The following is a 15,000-nucleotide window of genomic DNA, read 5'->3' as shown; positions in this document are numbered from 1 at the left end:
TGTTTTTTCAAAAAAAGTTCTGCTTTCACAAAAGCTTTTGGTTTTATTTATATACTAAATGTGATTTTAAGTGTGATAAGTGTGATATTAAGGCAAAAGTCAAATTTTGTTGATAAGCTATTTAGTGGATATTATTAAATTGAGAGGTAAAACTGAATAGGCAATAAGAAGAACAAGGTTAAAAGTTTTGTTAGGAAAATTTTAACTAAATAGATTGTAAAAAAGCTTTAAAGTTGATGGTTCCAGTGTGTTGTCTGTTATGATAGTAGTATAACGTGGTTAAGAAAGTAAGCAATGTGAATTGTCATGTAAAATAGAGAATATAATAAATAAAGTTCAATCTTAAATAAATTTAATTAAAGATCAATAATCAAGAAAAAATGGAGGGGATATTTTTTAAATTAAAAGTTGTCTTAATAAATTTAATATTCCCCAGTGTCACTTTCCTGGCGTTATGGAGTGTCTTATTCCAGCACTACAAATATGAATCCAAGTTCAAAAATCTTTTTCTTTAAACAATGAAATAAAACTCTTTTTCTTTAAACTATTTTTACAAAGTATGTAAATATTTTTCTCTTTTTTTAATAAAATAAAAAGATTTTAATCTTTTATTTTTACTTTTATGCAGTTGAAAATGACCATCAGGCTGAATCTTTTAAGTGTACAATATGCAATATTTATTTTGAAAATAGAGATGATCAGGTGAATTGTATTTATTTAAATCTATGACCTAATATATTTTTAAATGTATATTTTATATTTTACAGATAATATATTTTTTAGTATTGATGGTCTATAGAAACACCACGTTCTTACTTGTGAATAGAAGTGTTTTATTGAAATTAAAAAATAAATTTTCAATGTAAAATAAATGAGAGGTTAAAGTAATTCAAAAAACGTTAAGTTTATATACAAAATATAAAATATATATAATATACTTTATTTTACAAGAAATAAAAATATAATTTTATAACAAATAAAAAATAATGTTTGAAATATATTATTTTTAATCTTATTAAGGCTTAATCTTATAAGGCTTTTAAACTAAACATATATTTCTTTGTAAAACTAAAAGATTTTTTGGCTTTTTATGGACATTTATAAAAGTTTTAATTAAAGTAAGAGAATAAAACATAAAAAAAAAAGATTTAAAATATAACCCAAAATTATTAATAATAAAATAATAATAGATTAATGATAAATAAAATAATCTCTAAAAAAGTCTTTAGAAAATATTTAAGATACCATTTTAAAAATTCTTTACTTGTCTCAAAAAAATATTCAAGATACCATTTTAAAAATTCTTTACTTGTCTCAAAAAATATTTTAAACTAAACAGGTATTTTGGCTTTTTATGGACATTTATAAAAATTTTAATTACTGTAAGAGAATAAAAAAAAAAAAATGATTTAAAATACAACCCAAAATTATTAATAAAAATAAGAAATACTAAAATTATATGAAATTTTAATTTTTTTAAAAATTTGTTTTTGTTGCTAATCTATAATTAATCTGTATATTTTTAGAGGCAACACTATTTCTCAGATTTGCATAGAGTGAATGCTCATCGTAAAGCATCCTTAAAACCCCCTTTAACAGAAGAAGAGTTTTTAGATTACATAGGTATTGTCATTTTTAGTTGTTATATATGCAGTACACTGGTGTACACTGGATTTTTAGATGTTTGAGTTTTGACACTTATAAGCATTGTGCAAACTCCAAACTTTTGTATGTTTATGCTTATATCAAAAAAGAATGTTTTGCAAAGAACTGGGATGATTGGAGCTTGGAGAAAAAAACCCCTAATTTTTGGGCCCACCCAGCCCTTAACGTGGGAGCAACAAGTTTATAAAGTATTTTCTTTACTATTTTTATCTAAATTCATATTTATCAACAAATTTCTAGTTTCATGCAATAATCTCTTAGTGTTCAGTTTTTATGACCCTGCAATATTTACAGCCCCCTCAAATTGAGGGGGTTAAAACTTTATTTGGTCATAGTTTTTGAAAAATTAGAGATTATTCCATGAAATTTGAAATTTGTTGATGAATATAAATTTAGATAAAAATAGTAAAGAAAATTTTTTATAAACTCTACAATAAAACAAATGGTTAGTGATAAAAATATTCTTTTATTACTAATTAATATTATTTTAAATTTTTTATTGAAACAACCGTTTCAATAAAAAATTTATTTTTAAAATTAATAATAGTAATATATTATTAATTTTAAAAATAAATTTTTTATTGAAACGGTTGTTTTGAATAATTTTAAAACCAATTTTAAATAATTTTACTTTTATTAATTTTAATAATTTTACTTTTATTTTTTTAATATTTGTCATAATTTTTTCTATTTTTTAAAATGTTTCTTGCGTTTCACATATCAACATTTTGGGATGTCAAATGTAATTTTACATTTTAGTATGTAAAATTTAAATGCTTTTTAATATATATATACATATATATATATATATATATATATTGCATACCTTGAGTTTAAAATGACAACTTTAAACCAGTCAATTTTTTTTCACAGAAAAAGGAACTGAAGAATAATGAAAAAATTTTTTCTGCTGTGATAAATGTGATTGTACCTGCTCAAGCCTAAAATTTTTGCGTTAAACAAAAAATAGCTTTTTTTATGTTTAGTTTTTTCTTTTTTTAATGAAAAAATAACATTTATAGTAATAATACATTCATTCAAGTTTCATTTAAAGTAATAATATACATTCTAAAGAAATCAGGAAAAATTTTGATGTGGAACATAGTTAGAAGATCTCAATCATACATCCACAAAAAAGTCTAATCTTTATCTAATGAAAAATATTTTATTATAACTTATAATCACGGATCTCTTAATAAGTACTTAATAAAAAATGTTCCTTGTGTATATGTAAAAAAACGCTTTCACGCCTTCATACTGATGATTAGCCAATCTAGATCTTGTTTACATAAATTTTTCCTCAAATTTAGTTGCCATGCTGAATATATATTTTCAAATAGAATTTTATTTTGTTTTTTATAATAATCTGGATCTTGGAGTTAAACCACAACATGCCAAGTTGATGCTGTTTTATAAGTTTGATTGAATAAAATATCAAGTATAAAAATGTGCCTTGTTGTGTTTTATGTGCCTTGTTGTGTGAAATAAATTTAATTATGTAGTACAAAATGAGTTCAATAACATTTAAACTGTCCTACTGAAACTTAAATAAATTGACATGTTTCTCTGAGTTCCATGTAAGAAATTTATATACAGATATTTAAATATGTAACTTACGTAAATTAATAACAATATCTATTTTAAAATTATGCAAATGTAAAAATTCCATTTATATAACATTATTAAATGCCTATAAGTGTAAGCATCAGTAGGTAAGTTGAGTTTGTGGATTGTATATGTAAGGATTGTGTATGTAATATGTATAATAAAAGAAAAAAATTTTTTAAGGGGTTTTTAATCCAAGATTAAAAAATATTTTTTTACTAATCATTTAATATGTTAGTATGATAGCACTGAGAGCAATGTATTTGAAAAACGAACCATTTTATAAACAATTGTAATTAACACTTAAGCAGGTACTCTAAATAAGTGCAACTATTTTGCATTTTTGTATAATTGATAACAAAATTATTTGAAAACCACAATCTTTTTGTGGTTTTCAAATAATTTCAAAAAAAAAAACAAAGAAAAAAACGCTAGTAAAAAAGTTTCAATTTTTAAACAAAATTATTATGTTTTAGTTGCTTTTTGTTCTAATAATATCTGTATGTTTTTCTAGAAAAACAACATAACAAGTAAAAAAATTGTTTTAAATTTCTTTGAAATATACATCACTTAATAAAAATATTAAATAAATTGAAATTAAATAATAAATTGTATAACTGAAATGATGTTTTTTTTAAATAAAATGCAAATGATATTTTTTATTTATTACAATTTGTATAATTTTTACAGAAAAAAAATGCACTGAAACTTCTGAATCCATAATGAAAGGTCAAGTTTTCTTAGTTGTTGTCTTTCTTAAGCGACTTTTCTGTCCGCATTTCTCAATGCTATCTTTTTAACACAACTAATTCTATAACTTTACTTTATTTCTGTTCTTATCAAAACTTAATTGCTCTTGGTCCATTGGGGCAGGTAATAACGTTCCTTAGTGAACTTTTTTTCTACGGATCTTGGTATGTGGCCTCCATATATAAATTAGCTGGAAGATAAACCACAATACCATAAATTGTATAATTTTTCAAAAATTTTTTTTTTAGAAATAACAATATAATATTAAATATAAAAAACCATCCTAACAAGCTGACAGTTTCAATATGTTTCACAAATATTTGTGTTTGTCGAAGTAACCTTCCATCAGTATGGAATACTGTTGCCATATCTGGGGCGGATCTTCTAATGCTCTTTCTCTTCTAGACAAGGTGCAAAAATGCATTGTAAACATAGTTGGACTTGCTTTTGCAGCCAACCAACAACCATTATCACATCGTTGTAATGTTGCTTCTCTTTCTCTTTTCTACAAATACTATAATAGGCACTGCTCTAAAGAGCTAGTGTCTCTTTTGCCATTTACTAAAATTCATTCTCGTGTTACTCGTCATTCAATTATGTATCATACTTTTGTTGTGACTGTTTCTAAGTGCTTCAAAAATTTATCTAGTTTTTTTCCTCGAACATCAGTTCTTTGGAATTCGCTTCCTTCATCTTGCTTTCCTGATTTATATAATTTGCAATCCTTTAAGTTGTCTGTCAATCCTTATCTTGCTCTACAATCTTCATATTTTCTCTTCAGTAACTTCCAACTCTAATTAGTGGTTGATTGCAGCCTTGTTGGAAGCAAAGATGTTAAAAAAAAAAAAAAGTTGAATCTTACCTCTTACAAAATTCACCAGACTTGCTTAGTGAAACTAATTTTAGTTTGGCTGTTGCTTCTTTAATTCGCAAAAACTCCAATAGTCATGCTTGGCTTGGGGTTTACTTACTTATCGTAATTCACTTATTGTTGAGAAATCAGTTTTGAATATTTTGACCATTTTTTTTTGTGCTTCCGCTTAGCACCTCTTCACTCTATCACCTTTCTCTTTGCCTATCTATAAGTCTTTCATCTTGTACTTCTTCTTTGGATTCATCTAATCATTGCACTACTTACTACTTCTTTAAAGCTGACTGGAATTCCATTGTTTTCAGTTCACTAAATCTCATATCTTATCTCAGATGTTAGGGGCTAGAGACTTTTGAAAAATCTTCAACAGTGTCATTAACAAAGGTAAGTTTTGTTTTCTGCAAAAGTTTGGCATCTGGTCTTCTCCATAAGCTTGCTTGATATGATGTATCCAGGAAAGTTTTTGAGATTATTGAATCATTTCTTTCTAACCACTCTATGACTATATCCTTGAAAGTCAACCTTCTTTTTCATTTACATTAACTTCTGCGGTACCACAAGGTACTATACTTGGTCCTGTTTTGTTTCTTATCTACATTAATGATCTTCCTGACAACCTTTCATCTAAAGTGGCTCTATTTGCTGGTGGCTCATCTTAATACTCCTGTTTTGAAAAAAAGTCTTATCTTTTTTCGATTGCATAGAATAGCCAGTCTATCTTGAATCTGATCTCACTTCTCTAACAGATTGGGCTTTACAAAGGCTTGTGAATTTTAACTACAAACAACTGCTGTCAAAATTTCTTATATTAATGAATAGCAACCCTCTTACTTAGTCCTCTTCTTTAAGTCTTCTTGGATTATCGTTCACTACTGACCTCTTATGGAAACCATATATACAATTGATTGCTAAATTAGCATCTGGTAATGTTGCTCTCTTTATCGTGCTTGCCATTATCTTATGGCTGATTCTGTTCTCTACCTCTTCAAATCTCTTATTTGTCCTTGTTTAGAATACTATTGTCATATTTTGCTATTATCTTTAGTTCCATCAATCAAATTTATTTTCGCTTGACTCATCGTTCAGCAAAGTTTCATTCTTTTACTGTATCTTCTTTGAAGCTCTAAAAACTTTTATTTGTCTAGTTTTTTTCCCTGCACTTTAACCCTTGTGAACTCTTTTCCCATCTTCATGTGTTCCTGACTCATACAACTTTTTAAGTCTTCTGTCAACTGTTTCCATGCTCTTTAACTATTTTTTTTTCTTTTGGTAATTCCCAACTTAATAGTAGTTGCTTGCAGTAGGAGTTGCTTGCAGTAGGAGTTGCTTGCAGCCTTGTTGGGAGTGAATTAGAATTAGAATTAATTTGTTCAGAATTGGAGTAAAGAGTTTTTCTATTTTTATCTTATTTTATTTAAAATGCAACTTGTAGATTAATTTGTTTATTGTATGGATACATTGCTCTTTTTCTTTGTCAATACAGGAAGTGGTTATATGAAAGATCTAACAGATAAAGTTATTATATTTGACATACCTAGCTCTATTGACCCATTTTACAGGTCCTCTTTTGCTAGTATATATTTACACATACACACACATATAATTATACATAAGATCTTTAGCTTCATTTTAAAATATACATAAGGTCTTAAGTTGCATATCGAGTTATACCTATGGTTTTTAGTTGCATATTGAATTATACAGAAGATCTTTAGTTGCATATTAAGTTATACATAAAGTCTTCATCCTTTAGAGTGACTCTTTTTAGATTATTTTTATTTTATTTATAGACGAAAGTTCTAATTCTGAATCAGAATCAGATGATATTTCTCCATCATGTGAAAAATTAAATGAAAATATAGAGTTCCAGCCAAGAAACAGAGGAAATTTTTTTTCAAATCACCCTTTAAAGACATTCTATGTTACAGAACAAAAAATTTTATTTTCAATTTACAAAAATCTGATAATTCAGGTATGATTAGTAACTTTTTCAAAACCATTTTCTAGGCATGATTATTAATTTTAAACTTTTTATAAAACAGTTAAATTTCTTTAAAGTATAATTGCTAACTTTTAATTTTAATATTGGTAATAAAGGACTTTCATCAATCTTATTTCTTAATTCCACTAATCACATTGTACTTGATATAGCTAAAAAAACAGGTTGAACCATTTGTATCACTCCATTTGTTGAACCTCCACAGGTTGAACCATTTGTTGAACCTCCACAGGTTGAACCATTTGTATCACGCTTGACATTTGTATCACTCCAGCTTCTGTATCTAAAGTGATTAACTACTTAGTCTCTTCTACAGCTTGTGTTCCAGACAACATGCCTGTTATAGTCTTGCAGAAGTGTTCTCCGGAGCTGTCGTCTATACTTTCAAAACTATTTAACAAGTGCTTATCAAAGTCTTGTTTTCCAGCTTGCTGGAAAGCAGCATTTGTTATTCCTATTTTAAAAAATTCTGGAGAGCGATCTGACTGGTCTAACTTATGTCCCATTAGTCTACTTCCTATCATAAGCAAGGTTTTTAAATCTTTAATTAATAAACTCCTAATCTCTCATCTTGAATCTAATAGTTTACTTTCTGATCATTAGTATGGGTTTAAATCTTCTCATTCTACTGCTGATTTGTTAATGATAATAACTGATAGGTTTTATTGTGCATTAGATAGATGTGGAGTGGTTAAGGCTATCGCTCTTGACATTTCTAAAACTTTTAATAAAGTTTGGCATGCATCAGGTAACATCTTAATGATTATTAAATCCTTTTCTTACCAATCATAGTATTAAAGTTGTCCTTGATGGACAGCACTCTTTTTCATTTCCTGTAACTTCAGGAGTTCCTCAAAGTTCGATCCTTAGCCCTATACTTTTTCTAATTTACATTAAGGATCTCCCAGAAATTCTTACAGGTGGCATTGTCTGCTGATGATACTACTATTTATTATTGTCTTGATAAGAAGCTAAGTTTTTTTCCTGAAGTGAGCAAAAGAGCTCCTAAATTTGCTGGGATAACAAGATGAAGGGAGCGAATTCCAAAAAACATTAGTTCTTTGGTGTTTGTTCCCTTCATCTTGTTTTCCTGATTCATATATTTTGCAATCTTTTTAGTCATCTGTTAATCATTATCTTGCTTTATAAACTTCATCTTTTCTCTTCCAGTAACTTCCGAAAATAGTGGTTGCTTGCAGTCTTGTTAGGAGTGAAGATTTAAAAAAGCAAAAAAATCAAACAAAAAAACTTGGTTTAACATAACTAAGAAAGGTCGAATTTGAGCATAGATGTACAGTACTCATATATAAAAATACACTATATTATTTTAAAAATTGATATAATTTTTTATTTTCTTCAATATTCTTCTTTTTCATACTTTTCTAAAAGTTTAAGGTCAGCGCTTAAATGTCAAAAGTACACCAAAATGTCAAACTTGATTCGCTGTTTCTTGTATACGCTCGCACACACACATGCCCATATATATTTATATATATTTATGTATGTATAGTTTAGTTATTTTTAGACTGAAAATTTTGAATGTTTGGACTTTGGATCAGTATGGGTATATTTATTGTTATGTGCTGGTCATTTTGCTGGAGCTGTTTTTAATAAGTAAGTTTATATATAATTAATAAGTAAGACCTGAATAACTTATATTTAAAAGTTTCAGAAATTTAGTTACAACTATTTATTTCAATGAAAAAGTATGTAAAAATGCTATGTTTATCTTGAAACAAGTGAAGAACAAAAGAGATTGAGTCAAGAAAAATTGTTTAATGAATAGTGCTATTTGTTTAACAAATAGTACTAATTGTTTAATGAATAGTACTTATTTGTTTAATGAATGTTACTAATTGTTTAATTAATAGTACTAATTGTTTAATTAATAGTACTATTTGTTTAATGAATAATACTATTTGTTTAATGAATAGTACTATTTGTTTAACGAGTAGTACTAATTGTTTAACAAACGTGTTTCTAGTCAATCAGATTGCTAAGATTTTGTTATTGTAAGCACTGTAAAATCTTGATTAACAATCTTATTGTTTTTCTTGACAACAATTTTTATTTTTTTTATTTTTTTGTTTGTCAGCTACGGTTATTAGTTTTACAGTTTTTTTATTAGTTTTTGTTCATTTTTTTAAACTATTTATGTTTCTCTGTAAATTTAATTTTCGTTGATTTTCGTATTTACTTTTGGTTTGTACAAATATAGAAACAGCTTGTACCAATATAGTTAAGTCTATATTTGTTTATCGAATATAATAAGGTGCCTTTGTTTATTCATCAATTTTCATTATTATTATTGCTACTATTGTTTTTATTATTGCTATTATATACATTTGTATTATTGAAGATGTTGTGAAAACTGAAAGCTTGTGTGGTTTCAATAGATTTGTCATTATTGGTGAATTGATTGTGGCCCTGAGGATGGGTTTTCACCTACATTAGTCCATTACTTAATTCTAACTGAATCTTACAACACTGATATATTTCTTAATATAATTTTTATGTATTTATATATATGTATGTGTATATGTTTTAATGTTTTTATAGGTACTTTGCATTTTTTATTATTTTTGCTCAATGTATGCTTGTTTTTTTGTGAGTATTAGGGTGGAGTGATTTTGGAATCAGAACTATAGTAACCCTGCATTAAATAGATTATCAAAAAATAATAATAAAATGTATAACATGTACTTGCTAATATTGCCTGAAAAATGGCTGGTTTACAAAAATATACATTTATTAAAACATAATCTATTTTCAAGGAAAACCGCCATTTTTCAAAATGTGCATGCGCATTGTTTTGTTGTTTTTAGATAATTTTTAAATTATAATTTATAAATAGCAAAATAATTTATAGAAAAAATGCCTAAGAGCAAATCCAGGTAAACTCGTTTGGAAAATAGTCTTAAATACGGAGGTCTCCCATCAGAAATGCCTTCAGCATGATCTTCCAACATTTTGTCAAGTAATTCATTTGTTTTATTTCACTGAAAACAATAACCAAAATATTTGAAAACATAATCTACTAGAAGAGTTTAAGAATTCTTTTAGTACTTTGTAGAATAAAGTTAACCCACATCTTCCTCTTCTTCAGAGAAATTCAATCTTAAGAAAATTAAGAAATCTTTTTGAAGGAGTAAAATCTATAAACCAAGGATGTTGTAAATCTAAAAGTAAGGAGTATCAAGATTTTAAAGAAACTCTTTGATATTTCATCATGTACTTGTGAATTAGCAACTGTTTTATGTAATGACAGAGATGTTAAGTGTAGCATCATCAATTGCCAAGTAGAGCGCATCTTGTGTCTATGTAAAACTAGAAAGGTATTTGATTAAATTTTTTATATATTATTATGTATATTGGAATATTTATTGTTTTAATCTGCAAGTATTGTACTAAGAAATTTTTGTTCTACTTTGATTTCACTTCAATCAAACTGAAGAAGTTGATTATTTTCAAAAATATTATTTAAGGTCCCTTCTGAAAACAGGGCATGTATTCATGACCAGAGAAACAAGATTGGTCCTAAAAGTATTTATCAGCTAGGAAAGGTTAATTTAAAATCGAGTTCATTTACTCCGGAAAGGTTAGTTCAAGTAGAGCTTATAGATCATGTTAAAATGCCTGACGCCCGTAACTCATTGATTGATTTTGGTCACATATCTGAAGTTTCAGCATCCGATCTAGATGTTTTATTAACATATGTATGTATATTTTTATATATATTTGTGTGTGTGTGTGTATATATATATATATATATATATATATATATATATATATATATATATATATATATATATATATATATATATATATATATATATATATATATATATATATATATATATATATATATATATATATATATATATAAGTTTTTTTTAATGTGGGAGACGAGAGGGTGAATATAGAATGTTAAGGGATCACATATAGATAATATACTATGCTTTTTCAGTTTTGTTTGTTTAGTTCATAGTTTCTTTTTTGTAGGTATGATGTCTCATCTTGTGCTGCAGCTGCACTAGTAAATGCTCTACTTCTAGATTATGGAATCATTAAACATGGAGATTTGAATCAAGTTGTAGATTGAAGCAAAATTGAGAGGTAAATACTATTTCATTAAATAAGTTAGACAAATATAAATTTATCTCTTTATTAGTTTATATAAATGCTTGTTTACAAACCATTTAATATGATATTTAGCTAAATATAATACTTTGAGTTGTTTTATAGAGAAAAGAAGAAAATAATGTCAAGATATGGTGATCAACAAGATAATAATTTAAGTAACTTGGTGTGTTTGCATGTTGATGATAAAGATGATAAAAGTATTCTTCAGTTTAAGGATGTCGTTAAAAATGGAGAAACTCGCTTGTCGAGAGTTACTGAAAAAGAACATCATTTAACTTTTACTACTGAAAATAGTTTTAAAAACAGTTCATATCTCTCTAATAAAAATCTCCCATCAAATGGTGCACCTGGTAGGCTTCAAAGTGAAATTGTATGTAATGTTCTAAAAGAGTATGATAGTTTAAATTCAGTGTAAGCCCTTCTTCTTGACAATACAAATGTCAATACAAGTTTCAAAACTAGAATTGTTGCATGTTTAGAAAAGAAATTATGAAGAAAAATACATCTTATTGGATGTACTTTGCATCACAATTAACTTCCATTTCAAAAAGTATTCAAAATAGTTGATGGCAGTTTGAAGTGTCCAAATAAATTTTCAGGACCTATTAGAAAGCAAGTTTCTATAGATTTCCATCTTAAACCACAAGTGAAGTTTACCAAAATTGATACTTCAGTGGAGATACTAAATGTTGAAGTGATTAATGATTTTAGCCACGATCAATGACTATTATTTGAATATTGTCTTGGAATTTCTAAAGGATTTGTCAATCCCATATTTTTTAGAATAAAAATTGGTCCACTAAACAACACAAGATGGTTGACTTAAGCAATTCGAATCATGGCTTTGTATACTCGTACTGAAGCACCATGTCTAGACCATATAAGGCTTGTAAATTTTATTGTACAAGTGTATGCATACATTGGGTTTCTTATCAAAAGGTCTTCTAAATTTATGGATTCTCCAAGTATATTCTTTAAAATGACAGAACAGATAAGAAAGCAAGATGAGGAAATACAAAATATTTGTTTTAAAAATCTAAAAAGTAATTCATATTATCTATTGCCTGAGAACTTTTTATATTGTATGCTTAGAGATGAAGATTCTAATAGGCGTTACTAGTCATTAAAAAACTCAGAGCAAGTAATTGCAGTGTTATGAATGCTGTGTTACAAATATTGCTAATGTTGACATAAACTTTCAAGCAACTTCTTGGACAGAATTAATTGACTTAAAGAAAAGCAGTGAACTGGCATCAACAATATGATTGAAGGATGACCAAATCGATGCACTAATTGCAACTAAAGAAGTTCTGAACTTACCTGAATTTCCTTTTCATGCTCAGAGCGTAGAATGCGCTGTCAAATTAGTTACAGAGGTTAGTCACCAAGTATATGGCAGGGAAGCTCGTCATAAATATATTTTGACTAAACTAAAATCCAAGAAATTTGACTATATTTTGAAACTAAAAATAACTTTGTGGTTTTTTAATAAATAATTTTGTTATGTATTTGATGTTAATAAAACATATTTATATGAATGTAATTGCCTTTACTTTTTTGATTGCGAGGAATATAAAAGTGTATTTAGGATTTAGGACCAATGCAGTAGTAGGGTAATGGTTAAGTGTGATATTTATTTTAGAAATATTTCGCATATGCCCAAGCCTTTGGCAATTGAAATCTCGATAAACACTTATATTCATGACCAAATGGGTACACGTGCCAATTATGTTTAAAGTATTTAGTCAAAAATAAATTGTGTAATTTATTAATCCTATTTTCATATCTATATAATCCTATTTTCATATCTATATAATTTATTAATTTATTTATTAATACAATTTATTAATCCTATTTTCATATCTATATAATCCTATTTTCATATCTATATAATCCTATATTCATATCTCGTAATTATTAATTACTTACATCTAGGATAGTCTTGAGGTCAAAAGTTGCTTGTAAGCATTTTCAAGACCTATATAATTATAATTATCTAGATCCTTTAGTATATAATTATATAAAGTATTCAACTAATTATACTTTAAAAAACTAAAAATGACTTATATAAGTAAACTTTGTATATACAGTTTAGTTATATAAGTAATTTTTAGTTTGCTGTTCAAAACTTGATTGTATTTTATATTAAGAGATGTGCGTTAAAATGAGGTATAAAAACTAGCTAAAAATAAATTAAATGTTTAAATGCATATATTGCTTTTATACCATTTTATTAAATAAAATTTTTATAACTTATTATTAATTTATTTGACCATTTCATTATGAATAAATTATTTGAAAAAATAAACTTTTTACTGGTTTGATATTTTTATTAATTGATTTCATAAATTGCAGAAAAACTTGAAAATTAAGAAAAATTGCATTTTCTCTCATTTTTTCAAAGTCGATTAAGCTTGCCATTTTTTATTTTGGATAGCTGAAATTTTTCATGAGCTCATATTTTACCCTGTTGAACTTACTCCCGGGTTACTAAAGTTGAATTTCCAAAAAAGTATGAAAATCACTCCACCCTAGTAAGTATGTACATTATTGTTATGACTTTTTTGTGACCCCATGTTACTGAGTCAAATCGATGAATTATTCAGCTTAATTAAAGCGTAATATACAACTTTTATACTTTCTTAGACAAAATAAATCTAAGCTGGAGGTTATCTTTCTTTTTACAGATGTCAAAAAGATCTTGAAGACACTTGATTGCTCTTTCTGCACACTGATTTGTTTTGGGAATTTCCAGTCTCGATGGTTTTATAATCATTATGCAATTTGGCCAGTAAACCAATGATCTGCCCATCTGTGAGAGATAAATCTACAAATGTACTGCGTTTTTGTCTGATAGATTTAGTGCTTGTACCTTAACTTTCCTTTGTATATTCTTCAACACTAACACTTGATATTCTTGTTTTCTAATTTTTTCTTCATTTCTTCTTAGAGTTAAACAGCTTCTTTAATAGTCTGGTATATATCTGAATATATCAGACTGTGAAAGTGCCTGAATGTCAATTCCATCTTGATGAGACAACTGTCATCAAGTGGTTGCTGCTTTGCTAGTTGATAACTTTGAAGATATACAACTGATATACAATAAAAGATATACAATTTGATTGCAGTTTTGATTATGCTGTAGTACTTGCTGGTACTTGTGAACTGTTCTTCTGAATCTTTAGATTCTTGACATTCTACCTCAGACTCGGATTTGGAAGTTGACATTGTTGCTGTTGTCGTTACTGTTGTTGAAGTAGGCTTCAAGGACATTTTTCTTCTTTATGATGGATGGATAGTTTTTGAACTAGCAGCTTTCCTAGTTGTTCACCCAAGATAATACAATTTATTGTCCTCACTACAGAGCCATTCACCATCTTTTTTTGTGGTGTTAAAAACTTTATTCAATTGATCATATTTTCTTTCTTTTACACATTTATTGTATGTCTTCAGCATTTGATCCAGTTTTACCTGTACAACTTGAATTGATAATTGTGGAAAACTTATTTTCCTTTGCTATAAACTTGTTACTTTTTTCTCAATTTCCTATATTCGTTTTGTCTCCCTTTGATGGATTCTCCAAGGAACAGATAGCAAATAAAAATTTGGATTTTGAGTGGTATCCTGCTCTTATCTTCCAGTGATTGTTCTTGTAGTGGAACAATTTTTTTTTCTCATGTAATTTATCAAAGTGTATTAGATTCTTCATGCAGATTGTCTTTTCAGATTGTTTCTTTAGTAGTGCACTTTTAAATATGACATTATGATTGAAGATAATGCTTTAGTATATTTCTGATAGACAATAATGTTAAATATATTTTATTGTACTTCTATATTATTTGACTGCCATCTTATGAATACAGATTCATATAAAATTAAAACTGTTGCTCAATCAGGCATGAATAATTCTAGAAAGTTTCATAAGGTTCAAGAAAGTTCTAGGCTTCAGAAAGCCATTTTCATTACT

General features: G+C 27.0%; 1 protein-coding gene across 3 annotated transcripts in view; it reads left to right on the top strand.

Annotated features, from left to right (window-relative positions):
- Window positions 1-15,000, top strand: part of LOC105843360 (tRNA endonuclease ANKZF1) — a 61,854-nt gene that overhangs the window by 3,073 nt on the left and 43,781 nt on the right. For all 3 annotated transcript variants that reach the window (XM_065810674.1, XM_065810675.1, XM_065810673.1), the window contains exons 2-5: window positions 629-702; window positions 1,527-1,623; window positions 6,682-6,863; window positions 8,416-8,504. In XM_065810674.1, coding sequence (XP_065666746.1) covers window positions 629-702; window positions 1,527-1,623; window positions 6,682-6,863; window positions 8,416-8,504 — 442 coding nt within the window. The remainder of the gene's footprint in view (window positions 1-628; window positions 703-1,526; window positions 1,624-6,681; window positions 6,864-8,415; window positions 8,505-15,000) is intronic.

Source organism: Hydra vulgaris, chromosome 11 (assembly GCF_038396675.1).
Source record: "Hydra vulgaris chromosome 11, alternate assembly HydraT2T_AEP".
Lineage (NCBI taxonomy): Eukaryota > Metazoa > Cnidaria > Hydrozoa > Anthoathecata > Hydridae > Hydra > Hydra vulgaris.
This window is presented reverse-complemented; position numbering and strand designations above follow the sequence as displayed.